At 39.4% G+C, this 21,839-nt stretch overlaps 1 protein-coding gene across 1 annotated transcript in view; it reads left to right on the top strand.

The window, feature by feature from the left end:
* The window catches only part of CRYL1 (crystallin lambda 1), a 171,657-nt gene that overhangs the window by 4,595 nt on the left and 145,223 nt on the right, over positions 1–21,839 (top strand). Inside the window, exon 2 of the mRNA XM_081129903.1 lies at positions 3,913–4,020. Coding sequence (XP_080986029.1) covers positions 3,913–4,020 — 108 coding nt within the window. The remainder of the gene's footprint in view (positions 1–3,912; positions 4,021–21,839) is intronic.

Consider the following 21,839-nt stretch of genomic DNA (forward strand, 5'->3'; position numbering starts at 1 on the left):
GTTGGAAACTAGTGTTTTAGTGTGAACACTTCCCCACCCCCAACTGCATTTATAGATGACTACAGCCCCCTTGGAGATGTGACTGACTTCTGTATGATTCTAGCTTAGTAGAATATCTGGAGGTGGAACTATGTTTCCTGTTATAAATTAACAACTGTGATAAATGATTGAATTATAACACTAGGTAATTGTTTAAGTCACTACTGCTCTTTAGAAAAATAATGTAAGCCACATATGCAAGCCACATACATAATTAAATTTTCTCTTGTTACCTTAAAAAAGTTAAAAGAAAAGGTGATATTAATTTTAATAATATATTTAATTAGCATAATATTTCCAAAGTTATTTCAACATGTAATTTCTATAAAATAATTTTAATGAAATAGTTTACTTTTTTTTTTTTGGTATTATCTTCAAAATCCAGTGTGTATTTTATACCTGTAGTGCATGTCACTTCAGACTGGTTTTGACTTTAAGCAAACAGATAGCCAAATATTTCTCCAGCAAAATGGATTTATTCAGGAATAATAGGGACTTGCAATTTGGGACATGTGGTCTTCTGGCAAAACTCAGGCATTTTCTGAGAACAAAGGAGAAAAGAAGTTGGGAGAGCTGTGATGAAGAGTTCTTCCTGTTGGGCTCTACCATCTAGGGGCATGAGAGCAACCCCTCTGGCCTCCTGACTTCATTTTAAATGAGGTTTCTGTTTATGAATTTTTTCACTAGCCACTTTTCAAATGCTTAACAGCTCTGTTTGGCTGGTGGCTCCTGTTCTGGACATTCAGGTTTAAGTAATTGATCTAACTCTTGTTAAGAAAGCAGATCTTCAGAAAGCTGCCTTCTCCCCCTCTTTTGTGGCTACCACTGCAATGCAGATTCATTTGAGAGGTGCTCAGACTTATTTTGAAAAAGCAAATCAAGTTGTGGGAGGAGGTTTAACTAATGAGATGACTCTGTTATGTTCTCCTTTATAGAAAGTCTTTTCTGTAAAAGCAGCTATAGCACTTTGGGCTTTTATAAAAATAGCAATTGAAGCACCTCACCCTTCTACCATTGTTCAGCCCATCAGCTCTTCCTGTTTCCCATACCTGGCATTTGCAGTTCCCTTTTCCTCTCCACCATTTCTCTCAGTTTCACTGTGTAGTGAACACAGGATGTCAGGGCACCCAGTAGATTGAGGGTCTGATGCTAAGGTTGTTTTAGAGGTTGATATTCTCATCCCTGAGGATATCAGGGTCAGGTACCTGATCAGCATGTGAGCAAAAGCTTTTACATGTATGGATGAGTCATTTTGTAAGGGTATAGTATTTTTTTTTTTTAATATATTTTTATTGATTTGAGAGAGAGGAAGGGAGAAGGAGAGATAAAAACCTCAATGATGAGAGAGGGTCATTGATCAGCTGCCTCCTGCATGTCCCCTGCTGGGGATCGAGCCCGCATCCAGGGCATGTGCCCTGACCTGGAATTGAACCTCAGTCTCCTGGATCATAGATTGATTCTCAAGCTCTGAGCCACATGGGCCGGGCAGGGTATGGTATTTTCTTAAACCGCAAAGTGGCAAAGAAAAGAATTCTCTTTTTAGGAAATATCTTTATGACTTATGTTTTACCTACAGCAAAGTGTAGAAATCATGTATACAGCTCGATGATTATCACAGAGTGGACACACCACTGTGAAGGAATTCTAGATTTAGGCTGCATTAAGGGCTTCTTTTACAGTTAAATAAGTCACTGTATGTTTCAAACATTATGATAAGGGCAATAGGAGGAAAATGTTTAAGGGTTTAAGGTCAATGGCTGGTCAATTGGGGTGACCAGCATGAATGTTAATTGGCCTTCTAACCAACCACCTTGCAGCTCTGGAGTGTGTGTGTGTGTGTGTGTGTGTGTGTGTGTGTGTGTTTGAAGAACAGAAAAATCTCTTCATGCATGGAACTATCTCCAACTCTGGGTTTCTTTTTTCTTCAGATGATCTAGATTGCTCTGGCCAGTAGAACCTTGTGCAAAGACAGAAATGCTCTATATATACCCTTGCCTACTAAGATGGTAGCCACTATCACATGTGGCTGTTGAGTACTTTAAATGTGCTTGGTACTCTTGATAAACTGAGTTTTAAAATTTATTTATTTTTAATCAACTTAAATACCTGCACGTGGCTAGAGTCTACCATATTGGACAGTGCAGGTCTAGAGCACAGAACATTTCATAAAAAAATTATAGGAACATGATACATAAATTTTAATTGCACAAGATTTCAATATTGCAGAAAAATGTTGAGTAAAATATACTGTAAAATTGCACTCCCTTCTCCAGAAGTTGAGTAGAGGTTATTTCAGTTGTTTTCACTCTGTTTTTTCACTAAATGGTTTCACATAAGATACCTTATAAGAAGACTGTAGCTCCACTCATTGATCTCTTGTATGTATTAAAGGCTTAGCTCAAGTGAGCATCCCGTGAGAGCTTTGAAGCTCGGATAGCACTTCTGTGGCATTAGCAGGATTTTTCAAGTTAATGGGAGGTGTGCCAAGCTCTTTCTTTCAATCACTTGGGTCCAAAAGCTATGACAGAAGCTATGGGGATTGTAACTATTTCTGGTGTCAGGCCCTTCCTGTGCTCAGAACCTGAACTACAGATTAGCTGAATAAGGAGGAAGTAGGGGGAGATGGAGGAGTGGGGAGAATGCTTTTTGGAGCCCACCCTGTGACTGCTATTCTAGCCTCCCCTTCCCAAAGTGGCTTATATAGTTACTGCAGTGAAATAACACCATGACTGAGACAAGCTTGCCCTACTGTACGTTCAGGCTACCTTCATGCTAGTAAGTTAGCCATTTATTGTTTCTTGAATGCTGGCAGAGGACATGAGACTGCAGGGTCAGAGACAAAGGACTTTATTAATCACATCAGAGCAGGCAGCATGAACATTATACTTGCGTTGGTTCCCTTCTCCCCGAGTCCCATGGAGGTGAAGTGGAGGGGCCAGGTGGAGACCTGCAGATTCAGTGAGTGTGTTTCAGGAGAGGGACATGGAACTTGAGGAAGCCACCATTTTTATAGTAGGAGGTAAGCAAGCTTGCTCTTTGTCCTCAAGGGATATATTTTCTCTTCCCTCAACATTGTTCTGCAAACATAACTCAGAAATGGTCTGCGTCCTGGCAGTTTACTTGTTGAAGAACATGGGTTATTTGTAAAACTTCCCACATTCTGGAATTTGCTGAATGTAACCCTGTAATGTCATTTAACGTGTTCCTCTGTCCTTTTATTTTCAATAATCTGAAACAGTGGGCAGAATGTAATGGTAAGGACTCAAGAATCAGACTGCTGGGATTTATCTCAGCTCTAGCACTTAGAGCGTCTATCGTATTAATCCACCTGTGCCTCAGTTTTTCTTCGTATAAAATGGAAATAATAATAGCACTAACCTTGTAAGATTGCTGTAAAGATTAACGGAGGTGAGACATAACATGTTTAATGTTGCCTGGCACCTACTACATGCTCCTGTGCCGGTGGTGATCGCAGTTATTTATTTGAGGAGATGGGAAATTCTACCTGTCCTTCAGAATAAGTGACTTGCTTAGGACAGTGGTCAGATGGAGGTTCCCATAGGGGCCTGTCACGTCCATGACAACCTGCCACCTCCCTACTCCAACTTTTTGTTTCAGTATGTGGCACGTACTAACTACCTGTCTGGTGGTGATCCATGTGCATTATTAATGCTGGACTGGAGTTGAGGATTCAGGAACTCCTATGTGGAAACAGATAACATTTAAAATGTTATAGAATGTGTAATTTTAAGATATTAAATATTTTAAGAATAGGATATTGTATAATTAAAACAATTTATTCTGATTTAGGAGTAAAAAACTGTTCTATTACTTAGTTAACTAGGAGCCTCTCTTGATTTTCTCTCCCTTTAGTGGCCTCATTGGGCGAAGCTGGGCTATGTTGTTTGCCAGTGGAGGCTTCAAGGTGAAACTGTGTGATATTGAGCAACAGCAGATAACAAACGCCCTAGAAAACATCAGGTAAGTCAGCTGGCAACTCTGGGAGGAACATTGACTCTGTTGCTCTCAGCAGGTCTTATTTATCACACTCTCAAGGCCTTCAACATGTGTGACTTCACTTTTTCACTTCATGGCTGTTACAGTGCTATTGAACTGGTAAAGGCCAGGCCTGCAGCAGTGGAGTAGTGAACTAAGAAGAGGCTCAAATTGTGAGGAAAGGACCCTTAGGGTTGTAAAGATGTATGATGGGAGTAGGGAAACTGACCGTGGATCTCAGGCTTCCAGTCTGAATGAGTTTGTAAACTTCTGTTGTGTCCTGCAGGGCTGCAGGCCTGGGTATCCTTGCTTCTCTGTGGGCTGGTGAGCTGGTGAGCTGGCTTTCACCATGTGAGAACCACAGCTGCATGGGCATTACATCTTAGGAGCAGAGGTCCTCAGGTTTGTTTTGACCTATTAATCTAATGACAGCAGGACCCAGTTTAACTGTAACTGTAGTAAAGTTGTAAGAGTAGGTGAGCTTACCAGATGCTGAGGGGTGAGTTTTAGGCATAACCCCATTGGGTAGAAGAAGCTAATGCAGTGTGCCAGAAGGCAAGGTGCCCAGATGCCCACCCACCTGAGATGATGGTCACTGAACACAATTTGACCGTCTCAGTTGTCATTTTATTCAGGAGCTGTCCATGAATGTGTAACTCGAATTTGCATTTTTTTGTAACATTCTTTATCATTTACTTTCTGAAAAGACTAATATATAGGGTGTGATGTCAGGCTATAGGCATCAAGAAATTATATACTTGAGTCTAATTCTGTTGTGTAAGAGATTAAGAACCTGAAATCCAGAGAAGTCAAGTTGCTTGTTACATATAGTGACATGTAGCCAATTTCAAGATAAAATGTCAATCTAAAGAACAAACAAAAATTCCAAAATGAAACAACCACTATATAGCCACCAATGCTTTATTCTGCCCTGCTATGGAAGGAAGAGGAATTAACATAAATACCTACTGCATCCCAGGCATGTGCTATGCACTAATAATACACAGGGGAACAAAACAGATATAGCCCTTTTCACCATGGAGCTTATAGTCTAGTAATTTTACAATATTAATTCTCATAGTAAACCCACTGAAGCAGATATTATTGCAATTATTTTATGAGAAAAGTTAGGTCTAGCTTTGGTCTATGTATACATTAAGGGTGGGTCTGAGCTCTTCAGCACCCTTCTATACTATTGGCTTTATAGAGATTCTGCAAATACTACTTTTAATATAATATCTGATATATGCAACCAAATAGATCACCTCTGCTAGTTTATGAAGAATATAATAAAATGAACATTAATAAACCTGCTACCCAACTTGAGACCTAGAACCTTATCAATACCCTGTGTGTGCCTTGTGGGTTTGATCCCCCTGACTTCCTACCAGAAGCAACAAATATCCTTTATTTTGTACTTACTATTACCTTGCCTAAAAGATAGTTTTATCATATATTTGTATCCCCAAACAATATATGGTTTAGTTTTGTTCATTTTTGTACTTTATAAGAATATTTTTGAGATTCATCCATGTTATTTCTTGTAGGTGTAGTACATCTGTTTTCATTGCTATATAATATTTTGCTCTGTGACTTTGCTATAAATTATTTCTCTTTTATCCTTTTGATGAACATTAGAGCTGTTTCCAGTTTGGGGCATATGTCTCCCAGTACATAAGTGTAAGAGTGTCTGCAGTGTAAATACCAAAGAATGAGATTGCTGGGTCTATTTTTCCTTCTGGGATCATGATTATGTGTATATTGAACAAACTTATTCACATCTTTTAACCTCTCTCTCTTTTTTGTCTTTGTCTTACCCTGACTTTCTTTTTCCTTTTTATTGAATTTATTGGGGTGACACTGGTTTACAAAATTATACAGGTTTCAGGTGCACAATTCTACAATACATCATCTGTATACTGTTTTAACCTCTCTTTTATATATTCTTTCTCCCTGTCCCTTTGGAATATATTCTGGTTACACTTTTTAGATCTTTCTCCTAGTTCACTAATTCTAGTTTTAGCTGTGCCTAATCTGCTGTTTAAACCATCCACTGAGTTTATTTCAATAATTAAATTTTCGTTTTAAAAGTTATATTTCATACTTTCCCAAATATACCTGTTTATTTTCAATAGTTTTTCATCAGTTGCTCATCCTTTGTGGTTCCACTTTTTAAATCTTTGAGCATTTAATATACATTGTTTTATATTATGTTGCCTTAGATCGGGATCCTCAGAATCAGTTCCTGAGATGAGGGTTCCTAGGCCAGGGTTTGATAAGGAAGTGCTCCCAGAAGCCAGTGTGGGAATGAGGGGACAGGATAAGGAAGACAAAGAAGCCAACTGAAGACATGGTTTTAGAAGTCTCAGGCTCATCAAGATTCCAGGGGATTTCTGGAACATGAAGTACTCGGTAAAAGTCTGTAACCCCTGAAGGCAAAGAGCTTAGCTTTCATATTCCTGTATCAGTCATTGTCTGGCACCCTCCTTGGTCGATGTGAACTCCCAGGTACTTCCAGTTTTCTGGTTTGGGTCTGGTCTACTCTGAGGGAGAGGGCAGGTGTGAGCCTTTAGCAACAAAGAATTCAAAAGCTGGGGGTTTGGCACTCACTGCTGGTTAAAGGGTTTCAGAGATCTGGGTAGAACACCAATGGCCTCCACTACAGAAATCATTGAGGGGCTTTACCCTGGTTGGTGTGACTCAGTTAGTTGGATATCATCCCATGCAGTGAAAGGTTGCCTGGTTGATTCCTGGTCAGGGCACATGCCCGCATTGTGGGCTTGACGCCTGGCAGGGGGCCCGCAGGAGGCAACTGGTTGTTGCTTTGCTTTCACGTCACTGTTTCTCTCTTTCTCTCTCTCTCCCATCCTCTCTCTCAAAGTCAATAAAAAAAAAATCTTTAAAAAATCATTGGGGGGCTTTAAATAAAAGAATTTTCCCCCTGACAGACTTATTCCTACTTTCGTTCATTAAAAGAATCACTGATTGAGCGCCTCTTCTGTGCTCATCTTAGCCCTGGCAATTCAGTAGTAAATACAGTAGGTTGAGATCTCTAATCTTGAGGATTCCTATTTTACAGGGAGAGGGAAGAGTGAGAAGTAGATCGTCCAAAATGAATTAGTGAAATATACGGTGTGTCAGATCAGGGGTCCCCAGACACCACCAGCTGGTCACACCTGGCCTGCAGCTTGTTTTGTGTATCCCATGAGCTAAGATTGGATTATAAAGTAAAAAAAGAGGAAAAGGTAACAGAGACCTTATGTGGCCACAAAGCCTAACATATCACTATGTGACCTTTACAGAAAAAGTTTCTTGGTCTCCATGTTAAATAGTTGAGATTCTGACTTGTAGATTTTTTCCCCCTGTACCACCAAGCAATTCTCTGACACCAGCTGGGTGTCCTACAATCAGTCTTCATGGAGATAGCATCAGATTTCACAGGTTATGGGCTTGGTCCCACAAGACCGTCCTCCACTTCAGATGCCAGGTTGTCACCTGGGCTTCTGACCAACTGGCTGTAAATCAGAGGTTCCTACCACCACTCCTTAGGTTTGATTAATTTGCTAGAGCAGCTCACAGAACTCAGGAAACCAATGTACTTACTAGGTCACCTGTTTATTATAAAAAGATATAATAGCAAGATGGAGAGATGCATAGAGCAAGGTTTATGGGAAGGGGTGTTGAGCTTTCATGCTCTCTGGGAGCATCACTCTCCACAAATCTCCTTATGTTCACCAACCCAGAAGCTCTCTGAATCCTGTCCTTTTGGGTTTTTATGGAGGCTTTATTTCATAGGCATAATCGATTAAATCTTTGGCCATTGGTGATTGAACTCAGTCTCCAGCTTCTCTCCCCTCTCTTGTCAGGGCTGATAGCTCATTTCTTTTAGCTGACTAATATTCCCTTTCTGGATGTACCAGAGTTTTCTTATTCACTCACCTACTTAAAGACATCTGGTTGTTTCCAAGTTTGGCAATTATGAATAAAGCTTCTGTAAACATCTGTGTGCAGGTTTTGGTGTAGACAGAAGTTTCATATCTTTTGAGTAAATTCTGAGGAGTGTAATTGGTGGATCATATGGTAAGAGTATGTTTAATTTTGTAAGAAACCATCAAACTGTCTTCTCAGGTTGCTTTACCATTTTGCATTTCCAACAGCAATTAATGAGAATTTCTGTTACTCAGTACCCTTCCCAGCATTTGGTGGTGTCAGTGTTCTGGATTTTGGCCCTTCTGATAGGTGCATAATGGTATCTCATTTTAATTTGAAAAGGAGCACCTTTTCACATGCTTATTTGCCATTTATATATCTTCTTTGAGTTCTTTTTCTGTTTTTCTTTTTTTGATTAAAAGGGGAGCCTTGAAAATTATCCTTACTTGCTGTACTTGTGAATCCCCAATGCATAAATTCTTTTTATACAGGATGTAAACAGGAGGCCCTTCAGAGGTTCTGGACTACCATAGTGTTGGAAGTAGAAATCTTTAAAAGTCTTTAGATAAAATTTAAACCTCAATTAAAGCAGCTCAAAAGCCATATGTTCTATTGTAATAGAAGAAATTACAGTTGACCCTTGAACAACACAGATTTGAACTGCATGGGTCCACTTACATGTAGGTTTTTTTCAGTAAATACCTGTACTGTACTGTTTTTGATCCATGGTTGAGAGCCTGTCTGAGGACACTGAGGACCGACTATGCATTGGTCTACATATGCTGTTATATAGGGGACTTGAGCATCCACAGATTTTGTTATCTGTGGGAGTCCTGGAACCAGTCTCCATGCATACCAAGGGACAATTTAAGTTTTTGGGGAGTCAAAAGTTATCTGGATTTTTGACTGGGGGTGTGTATCATGCCCTACCGTCCGCATTGTTCAAGGATCAGTGGTATGTACCTCTTGAGAGAACATTGACTAATCATAGAAAAGGAGCCAAGAAGAAGAGGATTTCCTCAGATGGAGTAAGAGTGTTTTTAAAAGGCATCGAGGTATGGAACACAAATAACTTAATATTTGATTTCATGCAGGTGATGTAGTGAACAATAAGAAGTAATTTATTGATAAGGAAAAAACCATTAAGGGGAATACAGTTGTACAGAACTTTAAGGAACTTATGGCATTCCTAAATAAGTAAAATTACATCTGCTTGGTTAAATTTTTCTTTTATTCCAACAAAAATAATTTGTGTAAGTGAGAGCACAGCAGACCCCATTTTGGAAAGTGGGTTTGGAGCTGAGAGATATTAGCTCAATAGCTGGCCTGGTGTTAGAGGAGAGAACAGCCTGGGAAGAGGGGACCCTGAACCTCTGATTAAGCCATGCCAGCCCAGCCTGGGCTCCAGACCAGGGGTTGACAAATTTTTCCTATAATGGCCAGATAGTAAGTGTCTTAGGCCTTTCGGGTCATATGGTCTCTGTAGTAACCCCTTGTAGAGTAAAAGCAGTTGTAGACAAGATGTAGACAAGTGGGTGTGACTGTGTTCCAAGAGAATTTAATAGATTAACGGTGAACTTTGGAGTTCATATAATTTTAACATGTCACAAAATATTATTATTTTTTTGATTTAAAAAACACATTTCAACATATAAAAACTCTATGTCACAGGCCACATAACAGGTGGTGGGGCAGGTTTGGCTAGTGGGTTATATATATATAGTTTGCTGACCTTTGCTTCACACTTTTCAACACTATTATCATTTCATCTTTTATTTCATGAAGCCAATTCATCTCAAAGTGACCAAGAAAAAACTCTAAGATATCTAATTGAAAAGTTATTTGTTCCATATCTTGGGGTATTTGTATTTTAGGCCTTTTTTTAGGTGTATCATTAAAGGTTTTGGCCACTTTTGAAGTCCTTTCAGGCATCAGGAGTGCATGGGGTGATTGTGGGTAGGTTTTTTTTTTAAGGCTAGATTGAAGGTTTTCTTGTTACTCTGCTACTTTGCTTGATGAAAAGCTAGTGTTTATTTTTTTAAATCCTCACCTGAGGATATGTTTTCATTGATTTTTAGAGACAGAGGAATGGGGGGGAGAGAGAAATATCGATCAGTTGCCTCCCATATTTGTCCTGACCAGGAATCGAACCTGCAGCCTTTTGGTGAACAGGATGACACTCCAACCAACTGAGCTACCCAGCCAGGGCAGAAAAGCTAGTGTTTCTTAATGTTATTGGTGCCTGATTAGATTGAATTTTTAGATATCAGTTTATAAGACTTTTAAGCCAAAAATTCCAAAATAATTTCTTACTATTAGCTGCCTTATTATAGAAAAAGCAAATGTACTGAATTCTTACGTATCTAAGACTTAAAAAGAGTACAACACAGCTCTTTCCTCAATATCAATGACCTAATCTTTACAACTCATTCACATTTAAGCTGAGTTAATGTACATATGCAGAACTGGTTGTACCTCTTTGGCTGAAAGTAGGGAATCTCAGGGTATCTTTTAACTGACTACCTCTTTCTTTTCAAGTTATTATGTGCAAAGAGCTTCAGGAAAATCAGGTTGAGGAGTGTCATGTTGCCTTCCTAGGAAGTACTAAATTTTTGGTCTTGTGACTCAAATAAAGCCACCTGCTTTCCCTTTTTAAATCAAAAGATTTTCAAAATGCCTTTCCTGTACAGAGATCAGGTTAAGAGACTTGAGTTCAAACTTTAATTTTGTAATTATTTTGGTCAGTAAAGTAAATCCTGAGTTTCAAAATTTCTGCCGGGAAAGAATCATTGCTGCTTCTTTCAGTCAGTAAACTGTGTCAACCTGCAGGTTAACAATAGCATTAGCTCATGTCAACAGCAACACTGTGTATTGGCTATAGTCCTTACGTGTTCAGGAACCCAAGATTAAAATGTTCCTGACCACGTATTTGGTGTAAGGTATAAGCAGAACCTTTTGTTAACAAATATAAAAATTCTATTTCCCTGGTTGGGTTGAATTGACTGATGGGTCAGAATAGATCATGCCCAGTGGGTGTCCTTTTATCACACTCTTCATCCATTATACTAGGCTGTAAGCTTCACGAGGACTCTCAGTACTCCTTGTTATTCAGATGTTATAGGATCCCTGTGAGAGACATGTGGGCACAGAAATAGCAGTGTGCAAGTTTCTTGTCCATAGAGCCTGGAACATCATGGGCACCGGCTCAGTAATTGTTTTAACAGAGTCATGGGAACCTTTTCTTGAGTCTCAAAAGGCAGTTCTTCTGGCCATGTTTTTCGTAGTCTTTTTCCTGCCAGCTGCCCCACCTTTGCAGTTTGGTTCACTTCCCATATTCAGATTCACCTGAACATTCTGTAGTAGAAAATAAAATGTTGAAATTCATTACTTCTTCATGAAAATTCTGTGTGTGACAACTGTTAAACATTGATCTTAACTGAGTAGAAATGGTGCATCTTGATTCTGAACTTGTAAGAATGAACTTAAATTCGATGAGGTTGATTTTTTAAAAAATACTAAAACAGTAGAAGATTTAAGAAATTATCACAACTCATACCGTGCCCAGAGATCTTAGTGAAATAAAAAAATAAAATAGAAAAGCTGTTATCCAACACCATTCTTTTCCTACCAGGGTTAGCAAAATGAGTAACTTAAAACTTAACATACTTAATTTTTTTTAATCTTCACCTGAGGATATGTTTTTTTTTTTAATTTTTTTAGTGAGAGAAGAAGGCGGGGAGAGAGAGAAACATCTACGTGAGAGAGAAACACTGATTGGCTGCCTTCTGTATGTGCCCCGACTGGGGATCGAACCTGCATCCTTTTTGGTATATGGAACAGAGCTCCAAGCAACTGAGCCACCTGGCCAGGGCAAAACTTAACATATTTAAATCTCAGAACAGAAAGGTAGCTTGACCTTGGAAAACTTCATTGGCAGATGATACTTGGTTTTTGTTCTGCATTATATGCCTAGTGCTGGGTGTATACTAGGTCTCAAGTAAGAATTTGAGAAGATGAATGTATTTTAAGAAGAAAAAAAAGCAAAGTTTTTACATGGACCCATAGATCAGGAGTGTTTTACTTTGCATGATTTGGATCCAGGCTCATTGCCACATAGTTAGGCGGCTAGTCTTGCCCTTGAGGGACTAGGACTTCCTGGTGTGGCCATGTTGACATTTCAGTGACCAACTCACTCTGGGGCAGAATAAGCTGCCTTATCTGGCTGGAGTCCCAATCAGAAATCGCCCTCTTTTGGTAAGCCTGCTCTCTTCAGTGTCTTTACTGCCACCTCTTTACCAGCTGAAGATGGTTGTTATGGTACTCAATCCACCTAAAAATGAATCTTTCTAAATAGATATAGATTTAATAAACCATCAGAAGTGACCTCTGAAACGAGGTGGCTGCCATGGACTCACTCTCCTGAATAACTGAACTGCTCTCTCCTGAACTTGGTGTTCCCAGTAACTGGGCCTTGGGGCTTGTTTTTAACTTGTTCTGATCTCTGCACACTTGCTGAAACATCTTGATCTCAGCTTTGATCTGGATTCCCCTGGACTGGTCTGTTCTGGTTTGAAATTGACTTCCAGTTTTCCTACATACCACTGGCTGGAATAGCTGAGGATAATAGATCACAGAATGGGCACACATTGTTCCTATCCCTATTCTCACCCCCCTTTGCCACATGACTTTGCTGCTCCCACTCCCTGACTCCAGGCTTGCCCAGGGACTGCACTGGCCAATGGTACATTGCTGTTGGGATCCATCCTCCATCCTCTATCCTGTCAGTCAGCTCAGTCTAGCCAGTAGAGACAAGTGGCCCAGCTGTCAGCCAGTACTAGCCAACACTGACAGCTAGATGGATGAGTGAAGACATTTCAGATCAATAGCCCCCAGCCAACCCTTCATCTGACTGTAGCCACTCAAGTGAGCCAAACAGAGCCCCCCCAAAATTCTTAACCCCCAAGATTGTGACAATAGATGGTAGAGAACTGATATACTGGCCGCAGTTAGGTTGCTACCTCTACTGATTCTAGGTGCTGGGGTTCTTGGTTCTGTCTTGCTACAGCTGTCCCGCTACTGTGGGAATTCCACTGCTGTAGGTAGTGAGGCAGAACTGGCAGTTCCAATCTTTGTCATGCCATAAATAAAGTTTTATTGGAACACAGCCACACCCACTATTTACGTATAATCTGTGGCTGCTTTCACTTTACAGGGAGTAGTTGTGACAAGAGACTATATGACCCACAAAACCTAAAATATTTACTCCCCCCCCCCCCAGGAACTAGATGAGTGATGTATAGTAATAGGAGATTCCAGGAGAAGTTGAGCAGTTCTAGCCAAGTTGATAGTGAGTACTTTACTATTAGGTGAAATTTAAAAGGGTGAAATTTGAATATAGACTTTGTTGGTAAAATTCCAAGGCTGGGGAAAATAAGTTTCAGTGGAAAAAAATTGTTTCTATACATTGACCATATATGGTTAGAAAACACTTAAAAATTTGCTACAATTACCAAAAAATGTATGCAATCTAGATATAAATATAAGAAAAATGTATAAGACATTTATGGAGACTTTTTTTCAGTTTTATTGAAGGACAAAAAACAAGATTCATCTAAGTGGTAACTATACCATTTCCTGGGCAGAAAACTTTTTTTCCCCACAGAGATAGAAGTAAGTGGTAGAAGAAATGGGCCCAGGAAACAAGTTACAGAGCTTAGGAGAGAGAAGGGTAAAGGTAATGTGCCTGGGGTTGGGGGAAAAGGAAAGGGAGAGGAAAGCACAAGCATGCTCCTAGGAGGGAAGAGTGCAGAAAACCCTTAATTGGAGGTTAATTGAAGTGCTTCTAGAAGTAGGGTGTAGAAAAGTTCAGAAGTGATCGGAAGTCCTCTTGTTAAAAGTTCACCCCCGTGGTCCAAGGGTTCAGCTGGGTCGTTCAACCTGGCTTATCTGTGTGTTCACAGATCATGCTGTCACTTGGCTGTCATCAGGACAGCTCAAATGATGGCTTCATTTCAGTTATTTATTTTTCCCCCCAATAGAAATACCTTTGTTTATCTGATCTGTGAAAGTTATGTATGCTAGTTGTACATTTAAAAAATTGGGGGCACATCAGGATGCTTTGATTATCTTCAGATGGCAGGATGAAGAGTTACTGTTGAGCATTTTGAGGTACATGCTTATATATGATCCTGTGTGCTTTCTCATGTAGACACATACACGTTAACAGTGAAGGTAGGCTGTGAAGATTACTTGGTGTGAAAGGTGTGGATTCTCCAGTGAAAACATTGCTGAAATTGACAATGTGAGGCCTAAGCAGACCTTTCGCTCCCTGAGTTATCTCCACTCTCCCCAAATCCCAATGGTACCACCAACCTAAAGGGAAGAGAACTTCTGAGAGCCTCAGAGAGGAGAGGGGAGAAAGCAGGGACAGTGACTGCCTGGGTAGTCAGGGCTGTGGGTCCAGGCATTCAGAGCCTCAGCCATCCTGGGGGACAAATGGAGGGAATTTTCTTTTTTTCTACGGCGTATTTAATTTACATACAGAGTGGGGCAAAGTAGGTTTACAGTATGAGAAACACAGAGTTTAGTTTTATATTATTATTTATTAATTATTGTATTTTCCCTATGAACAACTGTAAACCTACTTTTCCCCCACCCTGTACTTCACTGAGAAGTTTTCAGATTCAGATGTCTGAGGGGCTGAGCTGGTAACTGTATGAGTAGTCCTCAGGAAACTGGAGATGAGTCATGATTTTAAAAACACTGTGCTGTCGCACAAAGTCTGGGGCTCTCTTTTTAATAAAATTTTGGTGTTCTTTCCTCCCCACTTCAGAAACAGTAAAAATAATAAAAATGAAATAAACAAATGGGAGAAAAGTGTTTATGTGATACTTCACAGCAGGAGATGCGCTGCACTGTTGGATGTTGTTCCTCAACTTTCACACTTCAGGGACCTCATTTGGGATTTTGTGAAGCATGAACTTAATCTATGTGTATGTAGTGAGAGTGTGTGGTTGGAGCCCTGTGGCACTCAGACAATCTGGTTGGGCCTCTGAACTTGAGATAGAGCCAGGTCAGGGGACTGGGAACAGCAACAGCATCATCACCCAGATAGGTGACACACACTGGTCACCCCACCTGGAAGAAATCCTGGCCTTCTGTTTTTCTAATTGGTTTCTGTTGAAGTGGGAGTAAATATAGGCCAGAGTACCACTCTACCAAGGACTGAAAGAAAGAGGTCACAAAATAGTAGATAGCACATTAATGCTGTTCTGAAATAGATAAAAGCCTAGATTGTTACATTTTTAAAAATTCTCATTAAAGAAATACATGCATAAAGACAACTATTACTACCAAGCTTATTTTATTTTTTTATTAAATTTATTGGGGTGACATTTGTTAATATGATCATATAGGTTTCAGGTATGAGTTTCTATGTTACAGGATTTGTATATTGCACTGTGTGCCCACCACCCAAAGTCAAATCTTCTCCACATCACCATATATTAGGACTCCTTTTACCCTATCCCCCCACCGCCTTCCCTCTGGCAACCACTATACTGCTATTTCTGTTCATGTGTTTCAGTTTTGTATCCCATATATGAGTGAAATCATATGGTTCTTAGCTTTTTCTGACTGACTTACTTCACTTAGCATAATACTCTCAAGGTCCATCTATGTTGTTGCAAATGGCAGTATTTCATTCTTTCTTATGGCTGAGTAGTATTCCATTGTGTACATTTACCACATCTTCTTTATCCAGCCCTTTATTTTAGGACACTGTGGTTGTTTCCATGTCTTGGCCACCACGAATAATGCTGCAATGAACATAGGGGTGCATATATCTTTGCAAATACATGTTTTCGAGTATATACCCAGGAGAGGGATTGTGGGGTCGTATGGTAGCTCTATTCTTAATTTTTTGAAGAATCACCAGACTGCTTTTCATAGTGACTGTACCAGTCTACATTCCTACCAGCAGTGAATGCGGGTTCCCTTTTCTCTTCAACCTCTTCAACATTTGTTATTACTTGTCTTGTTGATAATAGCCACTCTAACAGGTGTGAGGTGGTATCTCATTGTAGTTTTGATTTGCACTTCCCTAATTACTAGTGAAGTTGAACATCTTTTCATATATTTTATTGGCTGTTTGTATGTCTTGGGAGAGGAGTGGGAAGGTTCTCTGCCCACTTTTTGATTGGGTTGTTGGTTTGGTGTTGAGTTTTATGAGTTCTTTACATATTTTGGAAATTGAACCCTTGTTGGAGCTAATGTTTGCAAATATCATCTCCCATCTGGTTGGTTGCCTCTTTGTTTTGTTGTCAGTTTTTTTTGCTGTGCAGAAGCTTTTCAGTTTGATATAGTCCCATTCATGTATTTTTGCCTTTACTTCCCTTGCCTTTGGGGTCAAGTTCATAAAATGTTCTCTATTACCAAGGTCCATAGTTTGTTACCTATATTTTATTCTATGTGGCTTATTGTTTTGGGTCTTATACTTAGGTCTTTGATCCATTTTGAGTTAATTTTTGTACACAAGGACAAACTGTAATCCAGTTTCATTCTTTTGCATGTGGCTTTCCAGTTTTCCCAGCACCATTTATTGAAGAGACTATCTTTACTTCATTGTGTGTTTCTGGCTCCTTCATTGAAAATTATCTGCCCATATACATATGGTTTTATATCTGGGCCCTCTTCTATTCCACTGATCTGTGTGTCTGTTTCTCTGCCAATACCATGCTGTTTTGATTATCATAGCTCTGTACTATAATTTGAAGTCAGGTAGCATGATACCTCCAGCTTCATTCTTTTTTTCTCTGGATTGCTTTGGCTACTCGGGGTCTTTTGTGGTTCCATACACATCTGATGATTTTTCATTCTATTTCTTTAAAAATTGACATTGGATTTTGATGGGGATTGCATTAAATTTGTATATTGCTTTGTGTAATATGGCCATTCTTCCAATATGTTGATTCTTCCAATCCATGAACACAGGATATTTTCCTATTTTGCTGTATCTTTTTCAATCTTTTAATAATACTTTGTAATTTTCAGTATATAGGCCATTCACATTCTTTGTTGAGTTCATTCCTAGGTATTTTATTCTTTTGGTTGCAATTGCAAAAGGAATTTTTTTTTCGTTTCTTTTTCTGAAGTTTTGTTAGTATACAGGAAGGCAGTGAATTTTTGTACTTTGATTTTCTATCCTGCACTTTACTGTATTTGTTTATTGTTTCTAATAGTTTTTTTTAATCCTCACTGGAGGATATTTTTTGCATTGCTTTTCAGAGAGAGTGGAAGGCGGGGGAGGGGGCGGAGAGAGAGAGAGAGAATGGTTGCCTCTCTCCCTGACCAGGGCTGGAGATTGAGCCTGCAACTGAGGTACACACCCCTGGCCAGAATCAAACCCCGTGCCCCTTAAGTCTGTGGGCCCATGCTCTAACCACTGAGCAAAAACCGGGTAGGCCTCTAATGGTTTTTTGGTGGAGTCTTTAGGGTTTTCTATATACAGAATCATGTCCACAAAAAGTGACAGTTTTACTTCTTCCTTCCCTATTTGGATGCCTTTTATTTCTTTCTCTTGCCTTTTTGCTCTGGCTAGGACTTCCAGAACTATGTTGAATAACAGTGGTGAGAGTGGACATCCTTGTCTTGTTCCTGATCTTAGAGTAGAAGCTTTCAGTTTTTCACCATTGAATATATTAGCTGAGGATTTATCATATATGGCCTTTATTATGTTAAGATGCTTTCTTTCTATTCCTATTTTATTTAGTGTTTTAATCATAAATGGATGTTGTATTTTATCAAGTGCTTTTTCTGCATCTATTAATATGATCATATGATTTTTACCCTTTCTTTGTTACTGTGGTGTATTATGTTGATTGATTTGTGTATGTTAAACCATCCTTGTGCCCCTGGAATGAACCCCACTTGATCGTGATGTATTATTTTTTTGATGTACTGCTGTATCTGATTTGCTTGTATTTTGTTTAGGATTTTTGCATGTGTATTCATCAGAGATATTGGTCTGTAGTTTTCTTTTTTGTGTTATCCTTGGCAGGTTTTGGTATCTAGGTTATATTGGCCTCATAAAATGTGTTAGGAAGTATTGCCTCTTCTTCAGTGTTTTGGAAGTGTTTGAGGAGGGTAGGTTTTACATCTTGTTTGAGCATTTGGTAGAATTCACTGGTGAAGCCATCTGGTCCTAGACTTTTATTTTTTGGGAGTTTTTTGATGGTTGTTTCAATTTCCTCACTCACTGCTGATCAGTCTATTTAGATTTTCCAGTTCTTTATCATTTAGTATAGGAAGATTATATATTTCTAGGAACTTATCTATTTCTTCTAGGTTATTGAATTTGGTGGCATGCAGTCTTTCATAATATTCTAGTATGATCCTTTGTGTGTCTGTGATGTCTGTGGTGACTTCTCTCTCATTTCTGATTTTGTTTATATGGGTCTTTTCCCTTTTTTTCTTAGTGAGTCTAGCCAGGGGTTTGTCATTTTTATTAATCTTTTCAAAGAACCAGCTCTTTGTTTTATTAATGTTTTGTATAGTCCTTTTGTTCTCTGTTTCATTTAATTCTGCTCTAATTTTTATGATTTCCTTTCTTCTGCTGACTTTGGGTTGCTTTTGTTCTTTTTTTTCTAGTTCTTTGAGATGTGATGTTAGGTTGTTTACGTAGGATTTCTCTTGTTTCTTGAGATAGGCCTGTAATGATACAAACTTTCCTCTTATTACTGCTTTTGCTGCATCCCAGAAGTTTTGGTATGTTGTACTGTCATTCTGATTTGTCTCTTGATCCCATATTTTATTTCTTCTTTGATCTAGTCACTTTTTAGTAGTATATTGTTTAATCTCCGCATGTTTGTGGGTTTCTTTACTTCCTTTTTGCAGTGGGTCTCTAATTTCAAGGCATCGTGGTCAGAGAATATGCTTGGTATAATTTTAATCTTCTTGAATTTGTTGATGCTAATTTTGTGACCCAACATATGGTCTATCCTTGAGAATGTTCCATGTGCACTGGAGAAGAATGTATAAACTGATGTTCTGGGATGAAAGGCTCTGTAAATGTCAATTATTTGGTCTAGTGTTTGATATAAGGCCGATATTTCTTTTTTCAAATTATTATTATTATTATTTTTGAACCCTCACCTGAGAATATTTTTTTCATTGCTTTTCAGAGTTAGTGGAAGGGGGGCGGAGAGAGAGAGAAACATTGATGTGAGAGAGGCACATAGTTTGGTTGCCTCCTTTACACGCCCTGACTGGAGCGGAGGATCGAGCTTGCAACTGAGGTTTGTGCCCTTGGCAGGAATCAAACCCAGGACCGTTCAGTCCATGTGCTGATGCTCTAACAACTGAGCAAAACTGGCTAGGGCAAGGCCCATATTTCTTTTTTTTTATTTTAAAAATTTATCTTTATTATTGAAAGTATTACGGATATCCACCCCTTTTTACCCCATTGATCCCCTCCACCCCACACCCACGGCCCCCCAGGCCTTCACCACACTATTTTCTGTGTCCATGGGTTATGTATATATACATAAGTTCTTTGATTAATCTCTCCCCACCCACTCCCCCACCCCTGCCTGTTTTGTTCCTGCCTACTTTGTTTATTAGATTCCACATAAAAGTGAGATAATGTAAAACTGAATCAGGAAGAATCAGAACACTCGAATAGGCTAATAACAACTGGTGAAATCAAAGCAGTAATAAACTCCCAGCAAACAAATGCCCTGGTCTGGATGGCTTCTTAGGGGAGCTTTCTAATTCTTTTAGTTATAGGGTTAGTTTGCTAAAAATTTGTCTTGCTTTTGAGGTAGGTCTGTGGTGCTATGAAATTTCCTCTTAGGACTGCTTTTGCTGTGTCTCATAGATTTTGGGTTGTTGTGTGTTCATTTTCATTTGTTTCCAGGAAGTTTTTGATTTCTTTCTTGATCTTATTGGTAACCCATTCATTGTTTAATAACATGCTAATTAGCCTCCATGTGTTCGAATGTTTTTGAGTGTTTTTACTGTGTAGTTTGATTTCTAATTTCATGCCATTGTAATCTGAGATGCTTGATATGATTTCAATCTTCTTGAACTTGTAAAGATTTGTTTTACATTTAAAGTTTTTATTGATAGATACTTATTGCCATTTTAATTCTTTATGTGTATGTTTCTCTCTCTGTCTATTTCTACTTCTAATTACAGCCGTTCCTTTAACATTTCCTGCAATGCTGGTTTGGTGGTGATAAACTCCTTTAGCCTTTTTTCGTCTGGGAAGCTATTTCACCATCTATCTTGAATGATAATCTTGCTGGATAGAGTAGTCTTGGTTTCAGACTCTTGTTTTGCATTACCTTGAATACATCATGTCATTCTCTTCTGGTCTGTAGAGTTTCTGATGAGAAGTCAGTTGACAGCCTTATGGGAGCTTCTTTGTAGGTAACAGATTGCTTTTCTCTAGCTGCCTTTAATATTCTCTCTTTGTCTTGAATTCTTGGCATTTTAATTTTGATGTGCCTCTTTGGATTTTTCTTGCTTGGGACTCTGTGCCTCCTGAACTTGTGTGACTTTTTCCTTGACCAGGTTAGGGAAGTTTTCTGCCATTATTTCTTCAAACAGGTTCTCTATCCCTTGCTTCCTTTCTTCCCCTTCTGGCAGTTCTATGATATGAATATTGTTATGTTTCATGTTGTCCCACAGATCCCTTAGACTGTCTTCCTGTTTTTTAAGTGTTCTTTCTTTTTAGATCTCTGATTGAGTGATTTTTTTTCTACCATCTTCTGATTAGCTAATCTGATCCTAAGCTTCCACTAATCTACTGTTTACTCCTTCCAGTGTATTCTTTATTTCTGTTATGTCATTCTTAATTTCCTTCAGTTTCCATATCTTTTTTCATGCTGTTGAACATCCTTACAATCAGTATTCTGAACTCTACATCTGATAGGTTGCTTGTCTCCATTTCATTTAGCTCCTTTTCTGGAGACTTCTCTTCTTCTTTCATTTGGGGCTTGTGTTTTTGTCTCCCCATTTTGGCTGTCTATTTGGATTTATTTCTATGTATTACGTAGATCTGCTAGGACTCTCAGTTGTTTTGGAGGGTCTCTAGTACAGGCTGATATCAGATGCAGTTTGTGAGTGGCCCTGAGTACCCTGTTTGGAACTATCAGCAACCCTCTGCTTGAGGTCTCTTCTACTGGGGCTGGGTGCATTTGAACAGGACCAAGATGCACACCAAAGTCTGCTTTTCCAAGGCTGGGGTCCAGAAATAGATCAGGCAAAGCCTCAAAACACTTTGAAATCTTCCTCTGCCTGCAGGCTGATTAATCTGATTCTCTAATGAGTCTCAGGCTGTAGAAACTCCTTAGGGCAGGGCAAGAGGTTTTCTATTAGGGTGGGGCAATTGCTTCCCCCCAGGCAAAAGCAGCAAACTATCTGCCCGAGAAAGATGTCCTCTGCAGTATGGGGGAATGACTCAGCACAGGAATCCAGAGTGGTGCCCTCTGAGTTCTATCTCCAGAGCCCACAACCCTAGACTCTCCTCATACAGCTCCAGTCCACTCTGCCTTTCCTCTCCTGGAGCCCAAGGTGAGTAGCTGCACATGAAACTTTATGTGTTGGCTCTTTAAATGGGTGCCTGCATTTACAGCTGCCTCTCCCTGGCAGACAGAAACCTGGCTGCTTTTCACAGCCAGATGTTATGTGGGCACCTTTCTCAGTTCTGGTGCTCTTGGCTGGGAAGCACAGTCTGGGGTTTAGGCTCCAGAGTTCTCAGTGGGAACCCCCCACAGCTGAAATATCCTTCTGGACCTTCAGCTGTTGTCTGTGGGAACCTAGCCAGCCCTCTCACACCTCCGCACTTCCTCCCGTTTTCTATGTGGTCTCCA

Source organism: Miniopterus schreibersii (genome assembly GCF_964146895.1).
Source record: "Miniopterus schreibersii genome assembly, chromosome: 2".
Classification (NCBI taxonomy): domain Eukaryota; kingdom Metazoa; phylum Chordata; class Mammalia; order Chiroptera; family Miniopteridae; genus Miniopterus; species Miniopterus schreibersii.